This window comes from Panicum hallii, chromosome 3 (assembly GCF_002211085.1).
Source record: "Panicum hallii strain FIL2 chromosome 3, PHallii_v3.1, whole genome shotgun sequence".
NCBI classification, from domain to species: Eukaryota; Viridiplantae; Streptophyta; class Magnoliopsida; order Poales; family Poaceae; genus Panicum; species Panicum hallii.
The window spans coordinates 658,435-677,357 of record NC_038044.1 but is presented as its reverse complement, the minus strand read 5'-3'; the positions used below and the strand labels follow the sequence as shown (position 1 = coordinate 677,357).

At 46.9% G+C, this 18,923-nt stretch overlaps 1 protein-coding gene across 1 annotated transcript; it reads right to left on the bottom strand.

The window, feature by feature from the left end:
- Positions 1–4,584: 4,584 nt before the first annotated feature.
- On the bottom strand, positions 4,585–7,808 carry LOC112885926 (protein SCARECROW-like). The gene is made up of 2 exons (XM_025951631.1): positions 6,042–7,808; positions 4,585–5,348 (listed from the first exon to the last, which is right to left on the bottom strand). Exons 1-2 carry the CDS (start codon positions 7,595–7,597, stop codon positions 4,907–4,909), a joined length of 1,998 nt encoding a protein of 665 aa, XP_025807416.1. The 5' UTR covers positions 7,598–7,808; the 3' UTR covers positions 4,585–4,906.
- Between the last annotated feature and the right edge of the window lie 11,115 nt (positions 7,809–18,923).

Here is an 18,923-nt window from a genome sequence, read left to right as displayed (position 1 = left end):
GAGCGCCGTCACGTCCCCGCCCCTGTGCCGGCACAGTCCCCACGTACGACTCCTCGACGCCCTCGCCGCTTCGCCGCGCCACGACGGCCGCGAACGGCCAAAAAGCCATTAATGGCCGCTCGCGACCACCGCCGGCCGAACCCCCCGCCCGCCCGCTCAGTCGCCTATAAATAGGCCCCCCTGACACCCCCGGCACCCCACGACCACCGCCCCACGACCAGCCCCTCGTCTCCACCGCCCTAACGTCGCCCCCGCCGTGCTCCCGAGCCGCCGCCGCCCTCTCCCGTCGACCGGCCTCCACGCGCCGCCCCGGCCCGAGGTGAGGCCGGGAATCAATCCCCCTCCTTCCCCTCTCCCTCTCCCCCAAACCCTACCCGCGATTGGGCCCTGGGCCGGCCGTATTGGCCGCCGCCGCCGGCACCCTGCCCCTCCTCTGTTTCCCGTGGGGGGGAGGAAGAAGAAAGGGCTTTTTGCCCAAAAGCCCCCCACTTGTCTCTATTTTCCATAAATACCTCCCTATTCACTTCTTTTGCAAAATGAGCCTCATTCTTTCCGCTATTTCAAACCAAACCCCTATTACTTAAACCTAAGCAAAACCGACACCCTATAACGTGCCCTAAGTATTTCTAGGATTAGCAAATAAACCCTTACCTCTTTTGGATAATTACGAACAAGTCCCTGGACCCCGTTTAAGCCCTGAAACCACCTTTAGCGCGTCATTTTATGTGCGAAACGACCTCCGATTGACCCGAAACTTTACCACTCCGCTTCTAGCATAGTTTTAGACATGCCATTAAGAAACCACCCAAAAATATTACCCCTAACTCCGTAACTAAATTATTTCCGATTCGAGCTTAACGATGAAAGCTTTTAGTTCTTGCGCTTGATTGTGTGTCTGTTTGTTTGCGTCGTAGGGCACGGAGTGAACGAGGAAGATCCCGAGCGTGACCAAGCAAACGAGGACCAGTACTGCGACCCCGAACCCGAGGGACAGTGCTTCGACCAGGACTTCCCGCAAGGATTTGACGATGGCAAGTTCAATTCCGCCCTTTGATGCATGTTTCTGTCCTAGTTTTTATAAACACAACCCAGTGGCCTGTTTTATAAAATTGCATGGTTTTGCGTGCTGAAAACATGGTAGGATAGCCACCCTTGTTTGAGATAACCCTACCTTGACCACCTGATTTTATAAAGAAAATGTGTGTGTGTGTGGGAAGGGATACAATGTGGTTTTGAAAGACGAGTTAGACGGGATGGATGGCATTTCTGTGTGAATTGCCGTTGGTGTGCTCGTACCTGTGTGGTTGAGCGAGGAAGGGAGATATCCATCCTGTCACCCCTAAGGACCGAGTTGATGTGACATCTCACCTAGCTTCTTGTCGTGCGAACCACTTGACCGTTGTATGGGCAACGGCTTAGCATAAATCCCACTAGTTAGTCTGATTGCCATCAGGAGAGCTGAGAGCAACGGGTGATCAAGGAAAAGGGATAAGATCTGTGTGACTTATGCCCTGGTTAAACCTCAGAGATAGGTTGAGTGACCCCTTGATGGATCCCGTGATGGCTAGTCAGGTCTAGCTAAGGTGGGTAATGGCTTTGTTGGGATCTGCACCGGCACTAAGGTGTTCGTGCTGTGGTACCCCACCTGTGGGTAAAGTTGCACACCTCTGCAGAGTTAAAATCTATTCGAATAGCCGTGCCCACGGTATTGGGCAAGTTACGGTGTGGTCACATAACTAGTGTTTATCTCTGGGAATGGATGGGCTGGTGTGAGTTGTTTGGAAAGTGTCCGGCAGTTGTGCCGTGTGCTACGGCGGACGGGGAGTCCGGTAGCAGTTTGAAACTTGGATCCTGTGTGGATCAACATCGTGTGCTCCTTGGTATTGGAAAACTTGTTTTGAAAATGTTTTCAAAATAAACCCTTGCATACAATTGAGTTTTCCGCAAATGAACTATAACCTTATCCTTGGCTTACCCTGTGCATTTGATTACTGTTATACCCCCTCCGTGGGTGTGATTGGACTTGCTGAGTACGTTTGTACTCACCCCATTCTTACTTTTACAGTGGAAGACCCCGACTACGTCCCCGAAGATAACGAGTAGGGTTCCGTCCTGCACCCAGTCTTGCCTGTGGGCGAGGCCACCGCTAGAGATCCGCATGGCGCAAGACTCTGATGATCCTCTTTTCGCAGTTAGTGTAGTAGTGTGGGTCTTTGTTGTAATCCTTGCGATAGTGGCGCTTCACTGCCCATTACCGCGTAGAGTTGTACGGTGATGTACCATCTGATGTAATAAAAGTGTTATCAGCCTCCTGGGACTGATAAATCAACACTTTTAAGTCTTCCCTGATGGGGGGGGGACGCTTCAGTGAGGTATTGATTGTCCGGGTTCGGATTGTGATCCTGATTGATTCGTTCAGATTCCAATTAAGATTTCAAATTATTTGTCCGGGTTCCAAATAGGATTTCGATTGATGGACCAAGAAATCATTGCTTGTTTTAAAAATAATATATAGATATTAGAGTGCACCAATATAATATTCTGAAGTACTATTTCTATCATTATTAATATATTATTTATGTTATTGTTTATATAAAAATACCACCCGTGATATTTGTTACCATGTATTCATGCATGATAGAATGTATAAGAATACCAATTGATGAATAAATAGTTCCATTAAATATATATCAAACACACAGGGAGGTGCGATGCAAAATAAAATCTATTGAACCAGATAATAATAACAATGAGTATATATTTTTAGTATGGATTAGAATATTTAATAGATGAAAGAGTACGTGAGATAGATAATTATAATTATAATTATTAACTATAAATTTTATTTTTACATTAATTCTAATTAGCCGGTGCTGCTTCAACCTTCAAGGCAGGAGGCCAGCTGACTTGACTCTTGCTGCTTCTCTCTCCCAGTCCAGATTTGCAGGAGGACCGGAGCTCGACAGGGTGCTCCTCCAAATTTCATCTCTTTTCTTGCACACCCACAAATTTCATCTCTCTTTTCTCACTATGACCATGGTCCATGGGCATGGCTTCACAATCCTATCTAGCATATCCGACATTAAAAAAATCGAATATTGGGAAGTAAAATGAAAAACACACTAAGTAACTCTTTATCAGATGTTTGTGAATGGAGCTCTTCTCCTGAGTCTGCCAAAAGCAGCACATGGTAACTTCCGACACAACTATCAAACCAAACCGCTGCGTTGTGGCAATTCTTCCCAAATGGGTTTGGCAAGTCCAACACCACGCCCGACTATCATTATCACGCCCCCCCAAACCATTCACAGCTTTTTCTGCAAGTCCAAAGCCTGACCTGAGCTGAGCAACAAAGGGTTGGAGAAATCAGTGTCTTTCCCATGCTGCTGACCTCGTGCCAGCTGCAGTACCTCCTACTACACACGAGAGCAAGAGACAACAGGGCACGGCTTCTGCTTCTGCTGCGGAGTGAGAAAAGGACTGGTCATTCGGAAGAAGAGATGGTGGCCCCACCTCCCCCCCCCAGGAAAAGATAGGGACGGCACAGCACAAAAGCTTTGTAGGACTAGGAGAGAGGACCCGAGCCATCCCCCCAGTCATGGCAGCTATTTCATTTCTCTCTCTACTCTTCTAGGAATGTTTACTTGCCTCCCTCATTCCTCAACCTCTCTCAGGTCCACTCCATAATGAGCAAGCAGCATGTTGTTATCCGACGCCAATCCTGCAAATGGCATGACTGCCCCACTGTGGCTGCAAAGTGCTTTGATGAAGCCTAGAGTGTCATGTTTTCCTACAAGATTGGCTCGTAACCCATTTTGGAAATGTGACTAGGAAGCAAGCTAAGCCAGATCGTAGTACTAACAACAATTCCTTCTTGCACCTCCATTGATCTCAACATCATCTGTAAACTAAACAGAACAATGCACAGAAAGGCAGTTCTCAGTGAGCTAAGCCAAGAAGAGAAAAAAAAAATTAACTAGTACAGTAGTACTAGCAAACAACTAGTGAAGTGGGATGCGATGGGGATGGTGAACTAACAAAATACGCCATATTCTCACTTGTGGAATGTCACTGGGGAAAAAATAATAAGGATGCAAGCTCATCATGCCAAGGCTAATTGGTTAAGATGTTCAGGAAGCAAGAATTGACAACCTGATGACCTCATGGAGGAAAAGGTGAAAACGATGTTAAAAGTAAACAATGCATATCCACACAAAAAAGGGGCGGAGTCCACTAAAGATAACTATGCCTTATGCAAGACACACATGAACAGTATTAATAACACACAAATGAGTAGTAACAACAAGGTGAGAATAAGCAGGAACAATTTGCACACTGCACTAGTTTTAAACATTGATTTAGGATGCCATTTATCTAGCCACAAATTTTAGGTTAAAAATCCTTAACGGTTACTTCCCCCAAAAGAAGAAAAATAATAAATCAGTGGCTTTGGTATTGAACTGATGATGGATCCCCCAGCTCCTCCTAATTTCTGGAGAAAAATAATAATAAGACTTTCCTAAAAGCTCATCCACCTTCTCAGCAAGAACTTAAACGAACTGACAAAGAGAGCACCCTATAATGTAATTTGTGATCAATAGCTCCACATATAATGAATCAACAGGGATTAATTAGCAAACGAAGATGAAAACTAGGGCTAATTGGCAAGATTGGTGAAGATAACCGATCGACAGGTGAACAAAATCTACCACGAAACTAAGCTTGCATCAGTAACTATCACTGTGACGAGATCTAGCAATTAGTGATCAGAAATGTTTTCATTTTCCTAATCTCGGAACTGATTAAATTGAGCAGCTAGCTAAACAGGCAAAAGATCTCGGCAAGAACCCCAAGTAAGATCTAGTAGTAACAGTAATGCTTTAGCTCTGTAAATTTGCTCTCAAATTTAACGGCATGGGGTCTGAATTGGGCGCCAAGCAGATGCAGTGAGCAGGCAAAGATCCTTCCACCCGAGCTTCAGAGCACCATTCTCTTCGACGAGCGTGTACCCGTCGGAGGGGAACATGCCAAGCAGCAGCGACGCCTGCGCCGCCGCGCTGCCGGCGAGCGATGCCGAGCGGAACCCCGACTGCGCGAGCTTCTCGCGCCAGCTCCCGAACTTGACGTCGCCGGTGCGCGCCGGCCCGCCCACGGCGAGCACGTTGCGGATCTCCCTCGATAGGAGCTGCTGCTCCACGACGTGCCGCTCCGGGCTGTCCTCGCCGTAGCTCGCGTCCAGCGAGTCGAACAGCGCCGAGTAGTAGTGGATGGCCTCCACGAAGCGCGCCAGGAAGGAGCCTGAGTGGCTGAGGTCCTGCTCCACCATTGTCACCACCTTGGGGGCCAGCCTGCAATCCGTGGTCCACGGAGACAGCATCAGTACGTGCATTTCGTGGCCATTAGATTCTGCTGGCAGGACAAGATTCAACCAGCAACACTAAGCATTTTAATGATGCATCAAATCAAGGACATTGCAGTTTATCTCATGGTTTCCCAGAAGTACATTGGACAGATATGCTGCAGTCAATCGACTAAAGCTAACGCCTTTGATAAGCTTTTGAGTTTAGCTTCCTGCTCTATTAAGAAATGATGGTTAGTAGAAGATGACAATTATTCCATTTCAGTAATCATGACTCTGGCACTAGGAACTAGAAACCTTTACGGCACAGAAAGTTGGCCATGATGATAAGAACCTTCAGCTCGCTCCTAGTGATCCACTAACCAAATTCAAGCGGGATCTTTTGTGGTTCTGGGATCACCAAAGACCATGGAAGAGATCGTCTCAAAAGCATTGTAAAGATGCAACCTTTTTAGCCTAGAAAGTTGGTCATGATTACTAGGAAACTTTTGGAGCTCCAAAACGCAATTTTTTACTGTAAACCAACGGAGTATGCTTGTACCGGATGTACTACGATTGATGCTTGACGTGCATATCACAATAATGTGACATTGGTTAACTAAAGTGGTTGCTGGAAAGTAGTCATGATGGTAGAACCAACAAGGAGGATTTGACATGGAAGCTAGCAATGGAGGAGGAGCACCTTTGGATGAGCCAGAGCGTGTTGGAGTCGGAGCCGGTGACGTCGTAGAGCGAGTGGTGTAGCCAGTGGACGGCGACGGCCTCGCGCCGCGTGACGCCCAGCTTCTCCGGGTCAACATTGCCGGCCTTCTCCGCCACGGCGTAGAACTCGAATGGCAGGCCCAGCGTGTCGGCGAAGTCGGAGAGGCGCTTCCCCGTGGCCTCGAGCGCCTCCATGGACGCGCCGAGCCCGGTGAGCCTGACCCTGGGCGGGCCGCCGGGGCGGGAGGCGAGGATGTGGAAGAGGCCCGGCCACTGGAGCCCCTGCATGATGTCGAGGTCGATGATGTGGACGCGCTCCTCCCGCTCGAACGCCTCCTGGATGGCCTGGTTCGCCGTGAAGTGCGAGAACTTGACGAAAGGGCTGATGCCGTTGAACACCTGGAACGCGGCGGCGACGCGGCCGTGCAGGCGCGCTGCGGCGGGGGACGCCGGCGGCAGCGGTGCGTACAGGCCGAGGCAGGAGCTGACGAGGCGCGCGGACATGGCCTCCGCGAAGTAGGCGGCGACGCGCTGCGTGGAGGTGCCGAAGGGCGTGGCGAGCTCGGCGATCTCCAGCAGCGTCTGGTGCGCGTCGTCGAGGTTGTCCGCGTTCACCGACTCGGCGCACTGCAGCAGCAGCGTCAGCAGGTGGAGGCCCTCCTCGTCGCGCTGCTTCCGCCGCTGCTCTTCCTTCCGCTCCTTCGCGGCTGCAGCAGCCGCGGCGGCGGCGGCGGCGGCGGCGGCGGTCTCCTCCGCCGTCGGGGGCTTGGGCGACTGCGGGGACGGATTCGGCTCCTCCTGCTGGCACGGCTGCGGCTCGTGGCGGCGCTTGTCTGGAAGCGGGGGAGGAGGGAGAGCGGGCACTGTTGGGGCGGCGGCGGGCGGGGTGTTGTGCAGGAGAGCAGCAGGATGCGGGAGCGGCGGCAGGGCGGGGTCGGCGTTGAGGAGGGAGCGGAGGCGGAGCTCGAGGAGCGAGGCTAGGCCGGGGTTGCAGGGGTGGATGATCTCGCGGACGTTGTGGATGAGCTGCGTGATGGAGACCCCGGCGCCGCCGCTGCTGCCGATGATGTCGCGGATGATGCCGTCCACCCACGCCGTGGTGGACGCCGCCACCTCGGCCGCCGCAGGCGGGGGCGCGTGGGGGACGTCCACCTCCGCGTGCCCGTGGTGCTGCTGCTGCTGGAACGCGGGGAGCTGGAGCTGGGTGGGCAGCGCGGGCAGCTGCGCGCTAGCGGCCGACTGATGCGGCTGCCCACCGCCAGCGGCGGCGGTGACGTCGGAGAGGTCACCCGTGACGTGGCGGCGCGGCGGCGGGAGGTCCATGTCGGGCGCCGGGCGCTTGCGGACCATGGCGGCGGATTCTTGGTGCTGGTCTAGGTGGTGGAGGTACTGGAGGAGGAGGTGGTCTTGGGAGGAGGGGAGCGGCGGCAATAAGGAGTGGGAGGAGGTGGCATGAGAATAAGCAGGGTGAGGGGAGGCCGTGGGTGGCGCGGCGGAGGAGGACGAGGGGAAGAGGAGGAGGGAGGAGGAGCCCATCTACAAACGCCAAGGGGAAGCCGCCGCGCGCATGGCGATCGGGCAGCTCAGCGTGGGATTTTTGTGTGTTTTGGCGCCGCGCGGAACGCCGCTGCTGATGCGGTGGAAGCGCTGAGCGGCTGAGGTGAGAGTGGAGGTCGAGTAGATGGCCGAGGAAGGAGAGGAGGGTGGTGGACGGAGTAAAGAGGAAGACGCCGCCGGGAGACGAACAAGCACAAGGGGTTTGGGTTGGGTTAGGAGTGGCTAATTTATCGGGGGAGAGCCGAACCACCAGCAGTAGTAGTAGGAGTGGTAGGGATTTGCTTCCTTGGGCTCCGTGCTTACCCGCCTCATGTTCTTCTTTGTCAGAAAAAAAGAGCTCGGTTTCTTTGTCACCACCTAATGGACAAAGCAGCAAATTTATCACTAATTTTTGTATTTGAATTTACTTGTAATCCAATAAATAATTATCGTAGTACCCCACAACTATGCAAGGTTCAAAAAGAAAATATGATTTTTCACATTTCACTACTACTAGGTGGGGACGATGGAAAAGATGCTAGTGAGACTACGACTCTGGAAGATCAGGGGGATGTAGAAGGTTCAAGGGCCCATAGAGATAGATAAGCCTTTTGAACTTGTCTTGTGGTGTTATCGATGTTCTTTAACCTGTTCATCTTTCCTAATTAGCATAAACCTACCTATGTGGCACGTAGAGATAGATGAATATCATTGTATTTGCAAAATTTAAGGCTCAAATGTGCAAGCTAGTTGGACAATTGCCACTGACCATAAAAAAAATCCAACAAGGAAAAACAGTAAGGAATTGATAAATCTCTTATTACGAGTCTACTCAAATACAAGTCTATTAGAAGATTGAATGTGGTTTTCGGTATATATGGCATTATTCTAATAGTATATTTTTATGATAACTATGTTTCATTATTTCGAACCAATTAACATCAGCATTATGTTATCAATCTATACGCCACACATGAGCTCATACTCCTGGGTAAAATATCTTTCATCAACTAACTCTTGTTACCGGTAGGTCATTGCATCACTACTCGATTGAACTTGCTGACCAGTTCTCGTTTACAGAAAGCAGGTTGGTGATCTCAGCCTTGGGAGGAAATAATCCTAGCTAGCTACTCCAGATTTGCACGCAGTGACAGCCGACACGAGTGTACCCAGGAGGTCGAAACGTTGTTGTCTACGAGTCTTTTAGCAAGCCTCGTGTTGAACTTTGTCCATGCATTCTTCTTTTGACCGTCGCAATGGCATTGGCATGGCTGCTGAATCATCAGCTCTGCTCGCCTCTGAACCCGATAGGAACCGCATGACGAAGAAGTAGATGTGTGAATCCGGAAGTGAGATTCTCTGGTGGCGTCTCCATCGCTGTCCGGCTTTGTAGTCACCCTGTCACTATCAGCATCATCGTCATCGTCGGCATGGGAATTCGGGGGGTCACCGGCTTGCATGCCGTTGCCCGCTGCCGCCGGCAAGCTCCGCGCGCCCATCGTTTCTTCTTTTGCCGTTTTATTTGCTGCATGTAGTCTTGCATGCATGCTTCTAATAGATCTCCAAAACTTTTGGCTCTTGGCGCACAGGATGTTTGTACCTCGTGCGATTCCAATTTGTTGTTTCTCGCCCATTTTTGTTTCACCATCATAAAAAAAACATTGGGATCGAGGTTGTTGTCAAATAACCATGCATCATTTACCTTGAAAGATAGAGATGATGGGTGGAATCTTTAGGAAATAAAATTGGCCATAATTTGTTAAAAAAACGTTTCTTTTGAAAGAATGTGTGTTCATAGCGCAAACAAAAAAGAAATCCATGCCTGGCTCGCAAAAGTGAACAGCACACTATGAATTAGCATTGGCAATGCTGAGGCTGCGTGGGGACTTGAACATGTACTCCAGTCTCCAGTATAGAGCGTGGTGATGGTTACAGTTTGTTGGGCAGTCGCACGCCCGGCCGGGTGGTGTGCTGGACCCTGCACTGCATGCACGTTGATCGATCTGGACATGCATGCCAGGCCTGTACCTGGACCATGTCCATGTGGCCCTCATCCTAGCTACTCGACCATGGTCTCATAGCACATGTACTTAATTTTTGCATTAGTGTAGTTTAACAAGTCGCGTTTTGAGGTTTGACTCTAGATAGAGATAGAGATCGATGCTTACTTTTATCGCTGCTATAAATTTGCAAAAGGCTGGTGCATCGTGGATTGGACCCCGGCTTTCCGGTGGTGTCTTCACGTGCATGTGTGGCCTCGTTTCAGGCTCCCGAATGGAAAAGGGTCTCGCTTTTCTTGCGCCCTTTTCGTCTCGTTGTTCTCACTGCATCGTCCTGTTCCTTCGCATGCTTCCATTTCCACGCACGGCCGGCCATGGAGCCGAGACCCGAGAGCATCGAAGGCAGCAGACAGACTCCGTTGCCGTTGCTCGGGCGCTCCGTCCCCAGTTCCCATTCAACGATGCCCGCTGCACGTAGGTTGCCGTTCCAACAGCTACCAGTTCTCTTCTTGTTGTTCTAGGGTGTAGTAGGGTCTTTGATCCTTTCCGAGTTTCCTTTATCGATAGATGGAGTCAAAAATGTTACTGTTCTTCCTATCCTATCTTTTATAGGACTCCAGCTTGTTGGCAGTATGGCACTATGATCTCCTTTAGGTTAGAGTCAGCTGCTAGCTTATGCATCTAAGACTTAGATAGCTTATGCATCTAAGAGATATCGTAAGGCTAATCACAATGGAGGGTTTCATATTCCTATTTCCAAAAATACCATATTAGCTTGGGGGTGAATGAAACACTATGCCTCAATGGAGAGTTTCATTTCACTGTTTTTAAAACTAACCAGTGTAATTAAATGCTAGTCGATCTAGTGGTGCATGGGATCCCCATGAAACAACGGCGGTCACAATGGTCTTTCACGCCATTTTCAACATTCTGGAAACGAATTAGCAGAGTATCGTGGGGATAAAATTGGTTCCTTCTCTTCCCTCATTAAATCAGTGCCACATTATAAAAATGCTGATGTGTCATGATAATTAATGCCATGAAACTCGCCATGAAACCCATTGTAATTAGTCTAAGAGACATATCTTTAGAGTCACACACTAGATCTTACATCTAGAAAGATCCATATATCAATCTCATTGATTTAGAGATGTACCCACTGCACAATATGAGTGAAGCCTAAAACTATTCACTAGTGCCACATCGGAAAGAAGCTATAATTACTTTTACGATTACAGCGTTCAAGCATTATTTATAGATCCCACAAACTAAAATAAAGAATTTGCATATAGGCCCATTCATCCACCTGCTCACTACCTTGCCTGAAGAGCATAGAGAATCAAGTGCAAAGATTTTACTTTGACCTTTTTAATTAGGAGGACATCGATGCACGTACAAGCATCGCTGCTAGAATTTTTGGCACAGTGTAGAGAGTGACGCCTCAATTTTCTCTTTCCTATTTGAGCATCACTCTTGGAGCATATTATGTCCTTTGAGGAAGAGATAGCTCTCCTTTCTCTCTTCCATATGGATAAAAAATGGAAGATAAAAAATGGATGTGTCTAGCTCACTCATCCTATTTGGGCCTTGTTTAGATCCTCTCCAAATTCCAACTTTTTACGCTCTCTCTCCATTACATCAATTTTGGGACACATGCATGGAGCAGTAAATGTATATAAAAAAATAACTAATTGCACAGTTTAATTGTACATCACGAGACGAATCTTTTTAGCCTAGTTAGTCCATAATTAGATAAAATTTGTCAAATACAAACGAAATCGTTACAGTATCTCCGGTTGCAAAAATTTGCAATCTAAACGGGCCCTTGGAGGAGGCCTATGCAGTATATCGTTGCAACAATTCCTATGAATGACCGTGGTCGAGTGCCTAATTTGAGGGAAAGAAATGTACTATACATGCATGTGGAAGCTAGTGAAATGCATGGAGCACGGAGCACAGTATGGTTCAAATATTTTAACAGGCTATCAACAAATGGACAAGAAGTCAAGAACCAAGACAACCGTGCAAGAGGCTCGTGGGCATATCCAATGGTGGTAGCCCTGCAACTGCTTTGCTGGATTGGCGTGCTAGTCCTTGCACCATTGCCTGAGCAAGCTGCTCCCCTCTGGCCCCTGCCGCCATTACTTGGCTGCAGCCTGCGCTGCCCTGAGACTCTGCTGGAGCATGGAGAGACGAGCTCAGACCATGCAAGCCGCTGCCGCTGCCACTGCCGCAACCTGCCTGCAATCTCACTCACTGTTCACTCTGATTTCATCGGCACATGCACAGGCGGCGGGCAGGCACTCTCTCCCTCCACTGATCTCGTGCACCTCTGCCATGGTCTCCTTCCCCTACAGGGAGGGAGGGGCTACAGGCACTCCGGCCTGTCTTGCTAGATCAGCTCAATTCCTTTGTAATCTTGTCCATAATTTCCCATTTGGATTCTGGTTCGATCTGGGACCCAAATGAAACGGACCAGCAGCTGTACGTCCGTCCAACCAATTGCGCATGCAGTACCAAATAGTATGGTCGTGGCTGCGTGTGATTGAAAATCACTAAAAAATCACCTTTTTCCCTATCACAGCAATGCCGTGCTATATATCAAGATTTTCTGTGTTGCTCGCTGCCTCGCGTACGGCATGGATCTCTCTCTGAGGGAGGGCCTGTTCTTGCACAATTTTTGAATTTTATCAGGACTGTGAATTAATGCTAACACATGGTGCATGTGTCTTCGTCTACTGTACCACACTGTAATCTGAAGGCTATCTGCTCTGCTGCGTCCTCTTCGTTTTTCAGACTGCGGCCGGCTCACTCAACGCTCATGTCTCTGGTCTTCAACCATGTACCGTACTCTGGACAAGTTTTAACTCTTCGGTCTGTGTTCTGCACGAATGTAGCTAGCATCGAACACATCACCTAACGTTAGTTACGGACATGACTACACGCCTCAGCCTCTGCTGCTACTAGGTAGGAGCACTACAGAATCATCTTTCTACTACTAATTGTAATTGGAGGCTGCTTTTGGACGTGATGCCACCTAAAAATTCTCATAGAAATTAGAAACATGGGGCCATCAATCTAACAACTCTAATTATAATAGCTATTGGATCATTTATTTTTTTAATAAATTATTCACCTATGCTATTATGAAAATAGGCTAAATTAACCCCTAAATATGTACCTAAATCACCCACTTATGCTATTATAAAAAATAATCTAAAGTAACCCCCTAATTTTCATGCAAATTACCCACATGCCATTATAAAAATAATATCAAATAACCCCTAAATTTATATATAAATTATCTAATTATATCATTATTAAAAGTTAAAATAACTCTTAAATCTCAATCTAGGTTATAATTATATAATTATAGCGAAATCTTAAAGTGCACCAATATAAAATTCTAAATTACTATATCGATCATTATTGATATATTATTTATGTTATTGCTTATATAAAAATACTACCCATGGTGCGTATCATGTAGGGGGAAGATATAAGAATACCAATTTTTATGTTGTTTAAATAGCTTAAACAAATGGAGGTGTGATATAAAGTGAAAAATATTGTTACTAACTAAATATATTACAACTACATAATGATGAGTATGCATTTTTAGAGTATTGTATGTTAGAATATTTAATAGATGAAAGAGAGCATGGGATGGATAATTATAATTATTAGCTATAAATCTTATTTTTATATTAATTCTAATTAACCCGTGCGGAAGCACGAGTTGATATGCTAGTTTAGCTAACTGTTGACTATATGTTATTATCATGTCATCTTAAGCCAATCTAATAGCCTGTCTCAGATGAACTTCACCATTAATACTTGCTTCATCTTCCTGACTTTCTTTTCTTATTCTATCGGTTCCAAAAATGGCCGGCAGCTGAACCTACTCAAAGTGCATATCGCGTGTCGTAATCAGATGTGGCCTACCATGCAATGACTTAAGATTTATACTGGTTCAGGCAATCATGCCCTACGTCCAGTCGGGGGTTGGTTGGATGTATTGCTTGAGCCCGGGTGCTCGTGAGAGTTGGGGAGTTACAAGCTCTCGAGCGGAAAACGGTAAGGTTTGCAAGTCTATGGTCCAGATGTGGTGCGTTATTTTTCTATGCAGATGACCCTCCCTTTTATCGTCCAGAGGGGCATCGTTACAGGGGAACTAAGGGCGTAGAGATAGAAAGAGAGAAAATTGGGGTCGTCAGCGTGTTAGTTAGGTCCGCCTAACCCGTCAGTTGGAGTTTTTCAGCGACCACCATCCAAGTCCTTCATCGTGGGGCGGTCCACTTGTCTTGTCCATGTGCGTCATGCTCCGTCGGTCTGAGGTGGTGAGGGCGTTGATAAGTGCGGTACGGCTATCACTCCCCGTCCCTGGTGCTACACCCAGTCACTTCATCGTGATGGGGGCGTGCCGGACGTGTCATGATGACGTTTCGCTCCGTCCTTTCGTGAGGACGGGCAGGTAGAATAGTGTCACCCTGCAGCCACGTAGAGGGGACTATAACCGCCGTGGAGGGAATGGTTGGTTGTGTACGACAAGATTATCCTGGGGCTCATCCTTATCTTCCACACCTACTCCTAGGGCTCGCTGGTGAGCTGGGCCTGGCTTCCCGACCAGGCCGTCGGTCGGGGAGGCAGGCACGTGTCAGGCAAAACCTAGTCGGAGTGCCCGGTCGGAGCCTTAGTATGCACCCGGCCTCTGACCGTTCCCCTAGAAGGGGATATAAGCCTTAGTCATCCCGATCAAGATGTCAGTCGGGGTTGTGGGCCAAGACGGCCTAGATAAAGTTGCCGCCTCGTGCAGACAGACGTTCGTCCCAGGGTGGCCTTGGACTAGTCATCAAGAAGTGTGCCCACTGGGGATCCTCGGATCCCTGTACCCGTTACATTCTCTCACCAAGTTTACTGGAGTTCATGTTGCAGCAGAATGAGAGCAGGCTGTAAATTTGCAACCCGCTTCTCTTCTCTCCCCCTTTCTTTCCCCTTCAACTCAGTATAAATATGATGTGGCACTTCATTTAGTCTGCCTATGTCATCTTATAATATTTGCTATTTTTAGTAATAACATAGTACAACTAGGATTTTAGATGAGGCGTGTTACTTTTTAAGGTATTTTCTTATAATTACGTACATGAGTAATTTATAAATAGTTTACATCGCCGTTAATGGTGATTCGGTCTAAAAATGCTTTTCTTGTTCGCCGGAGTTTCTATAATTTCTCTTAATTATTCTGTAACACCTGCAAAAGAAAATTCTGTAACACGTTTTGATAACATGAAGGTTCTGAAAGCGTCAAAATAAACATAAACTTCAAAGCTTTGCTGCTAGCCTTAGGTTCTATACTGTCAACCTGAACGAACATAAGGCTATATATATATATATATATATATGTCTTGTTCACATTGTGATTTCTGAACTAGCTAGGGTTGGTGTTAAGACAACCCCTCTCGATGAAGACAGGTCATAAACACTCTCGGCCCCATTGGCCCTGCAGACTAATTCGATCGACCATGATGCGCATGTGATACGGTAGCTGGAAAGGAACCAACGAACGTTTAGGTCAACACAGTACACAAATTAACACGACAATATAATGCATCTGCAACTAGCTAATAGCCTTTTTGGTGAGCATTTGACTTCTTGCATGAGAGTGAGGCACGTTGCTCGAGGCCCAAGAATCCATCCATGTCTACGCGACGAACGTGCCATGAAAAAGCGACTCGGATTTCCAGGAACACTTGCACTTTTCCAGAGACATCAGTAGTCTGCTGAGGAACTGAGCCGAAAGAAAAAACGTGCCATGAAATCCAGCAGATGCGGGTTCGAGTGCGACATTGACACTTTTTATACTCAACTGTTAGTAATAGAATTTTAAAAAGTCAAACTCTATAAATACTGACTAATAATTAGTGGGGTTAGTGAAATCACAGCCATGCTTACTGTATAAAAGCTGAGTAAATAAATTCATATTTCGTATATATTTTAGTACAGTATTGATTTTGTACAACTCAAGAAACCTTCTCAAGTCCTAATACAACTACTCGAAACGAGTGGAGGTAGCACTAAAGCTATATATAGCTATATAAATATAATAGCAAAAGTATATAAAAAATATTTTTCAAATATTAAGTGTTCCTATAAGAAATCTGTTTAAAAATATGTTTTATGACGAAGTAATCAACCCATTGGAGTTTGATATTTGATGGGCAAAGGTAAAAAAAAATTAGAACAAAATTAAATGGATTTATATTTTGGGAGCAATGTAGTACAAATTTTAATCGGATAAACTTTAGCTCTGAATTTAACAATATTTCTAAAAAAAGGTGCGTGTTGGGCCATGCAATCAGACAAGGAGGGTGACCACAGAGCAGTAGGATGCATGCCTGATGTGGCGGTGGATAAGGAATGAACAGTTGTGGACAGAATACAAAAGAAGCAAAGTAAAAAAAAAGGCAAATGCGATGCAACAATCAGTATGATCAGCTGCAGCAAGAGCTTGTTGGCGCTATAAGCTAGCTAGGAAACAAGCCAGCTTCCTGCAGTGAGGACCCGATCGACCGATCACGGGTATTTGTCGGTCGTTGGCATGTCCGACGACGACATACAGCACTGTAGGGGAATCACAAGTGAAAATTCTGAATGCTAACACATATACTGCCGGAATGATAGCAGGCCGGCCGGCCCCGATCGTTTTGGCATTCTGCGCAGTACACTAGCTAGTATCTCGTTCTTGTGCATTCTTGCTGCATTTGCGCAGGCTTAATTTGCAAGCTTGCGTTCAGTGGAGCTCTCATCAGCTCGAGCTAGTTGGTTCAGGCAGCTCTGTAGCAGCCTGCATGCATTGGGCATGACAATGGCAGCGACTGATGAGTGCAGCAGACATGCTCGGCTGCTGGGTCTGCATGACTGCTGCATCTGCTCGCGTTGCGACGGGCGAACGAATATTAGGTGTCGTCTAGTGTATCCATTCACGTGACACCTCGCTACAAAGATGAGTGCTCCGGTGGTCCGCGCATAGCATGGGCTTCATGGCCCATGCATTATTCTCCTTACTACAGAAATTTTTTATACACTGTTCTTCGCCTGTTCTAATTTTCTCTCTCTCTCTCTCTCTCTCTCTACACACACACACACACTGAATGGATTATTCAGACAAGTAGAATGGGGTAGTAGTCAAATTAAGTCAGGTTCAGAGCAAAAAAAAACTAGTAAACCACCTGATACTGGCAAGACACATCATCGGCATGGACCAACCTATATGCAATACGTTGAGCAGTCCAGACGGGGATGAGAAGAATGTGACGACACAAATGTCACTCTCGATTCCGTCCACAAAAAAGAAAAAAAAGTGTCACTCTCGATTACACCCTGATCTCGGACAGAATGCCGCTTATCCCGGCGAGACAAGAAGTAAAAGCTGAAGCTTGGGGCTACATAATCATGGCTAGCAGTAGAGCCCGTACAGTACCAGGTTGCTGGTATTTCATGCCTATGCATGACCACTTGTTGTTTATCCGATCCACACACAAGCATGCATTTATTTTCTTGGAATCACCTGCATGTCTGCAGCATACCGGACGAACTGAAGAGTCCCTTTATTATTAGCTAAGAAATATAGTAAGGCCGACGAACAGAGAGAATGCAGATATGACCGAAATTCACTGTTCATGCCTTACTACATAGTACATAGATCGATCGAGAGGTGTGTAGAAGTAGTACTCTACGCACGTACTCAAATTATGCATGAGCAGTACTGGGGCTCATATCATCACTGTGCAAGCCGTGACATGCATGTAGACACAAGCATATCAATCTTTCACTCTGAGCCTGAGCGTAGCGTCACTTCAGGCCAGCCTTGCAACTTGTGAATTGTGATCGATCTATCCCTACACTAGATCTGCAAAAGTGCCGGGCAGTGGATGATTGCAAACATCATGCCCATATTATTGACCTCCCTTTTTCCTGCCTCAAGCCCAGAAATGTATGCATGCAATGCAACTCGATCGATTGACCAGACTTGCACGCTTCTCTGTTGAGAGCCCTTTTACATGCTTGGCTTGCTAGGCCTCTTAATCAAAATACTAATCTGTATATATACTAATGCAAAAAAATTATACTGCAAGCAAAAAAACACGCATATTTTGGTCGCCAACACATAAACAGTCAAGAAACGACGACGACTTTCGAGGCATGCATGCCCGTTATCATCTATATATCACGGGTTGTTTTAACTGTTCGATGTGTATGCATCGATCAATGTTGCATCCATCGTGTTCCCCTTGTCCGATCCATCCGTTGCTCCAAATAAATAATTCCCCACACTACCCGCGATGCTGGGCAGCAGGGACCTTTCTTGCTTTGCTTGATATGAGCTGAGCTCTCTCCATCCTCTGCAACTTTCCCCTTGTATACTTCCTCCCGGCCTGCTCAACAGTATGTCGATCACTATCCTGCTGCGTACCTGCCCCATGTGACACTGCGTGCACCGTGTCTCCCGTCCCAACCAACCTGCTGGCTGCTGCTATATATTTGTACACATATGTAGTAGTAGTAGCATGTTTGTCTCCTCTTGTTTAGACCTACATGCCATGCCTTTCTTGGTTTAGATACATTGGACAGTCTGAAATATATACCTCTCTGACTAGCTTTTCTGTATTGTCGTTGGTTAGCCAACGACTAGGTTTCTACTTGTTGTAGGTTTTATTTCCTACATTATCCTTCGAATATATAATCAATGTACTCAATGTCCTTATTATAGTCTTATTGGTAATGCATGTTCAGTAGGAATATTACATGCAGATCAAAGTGACAATGTTATAGATCGTCAGCTACTGAGCTCTTAATCGCTGCTGCCTATTCTAATATGCCAGTAGATTAGTTGTTGATGATATAAATAAAAAAGGTAAAATAGCCGATTTCGTCTCTAACTATGGTGCCCGGCTCAATTTCGTCCATGAACTATGAAAACATCCAAATCGGTCCTCGAGCTATCCAAACCGGCTTAATTTCCTCCATTCACTTGCCTCGTCACCTGCTTAGTCAACTAGAACTTCGCTTCAATTCAATTAAATAGACTATTTTGCCCTCGTTTTCTTTTCACATTTAGAGTAGCACCGTCTCTTTTCTCCTTCTTCTCGCCGTAGCGGCTGCATACGAGCAATACCTTAGCGCCGGGCCTGGTTGGGGCGCCGAGCTATTTCAAGTCATCAGATGTCTGACCAATGTTCATCAGAAGCCTGGTCGGTCAGCTTTTGCTGGTACGATACCATGCATACCCATGCATTTCCGGGGCCAATCATAATGTGACCACGCTC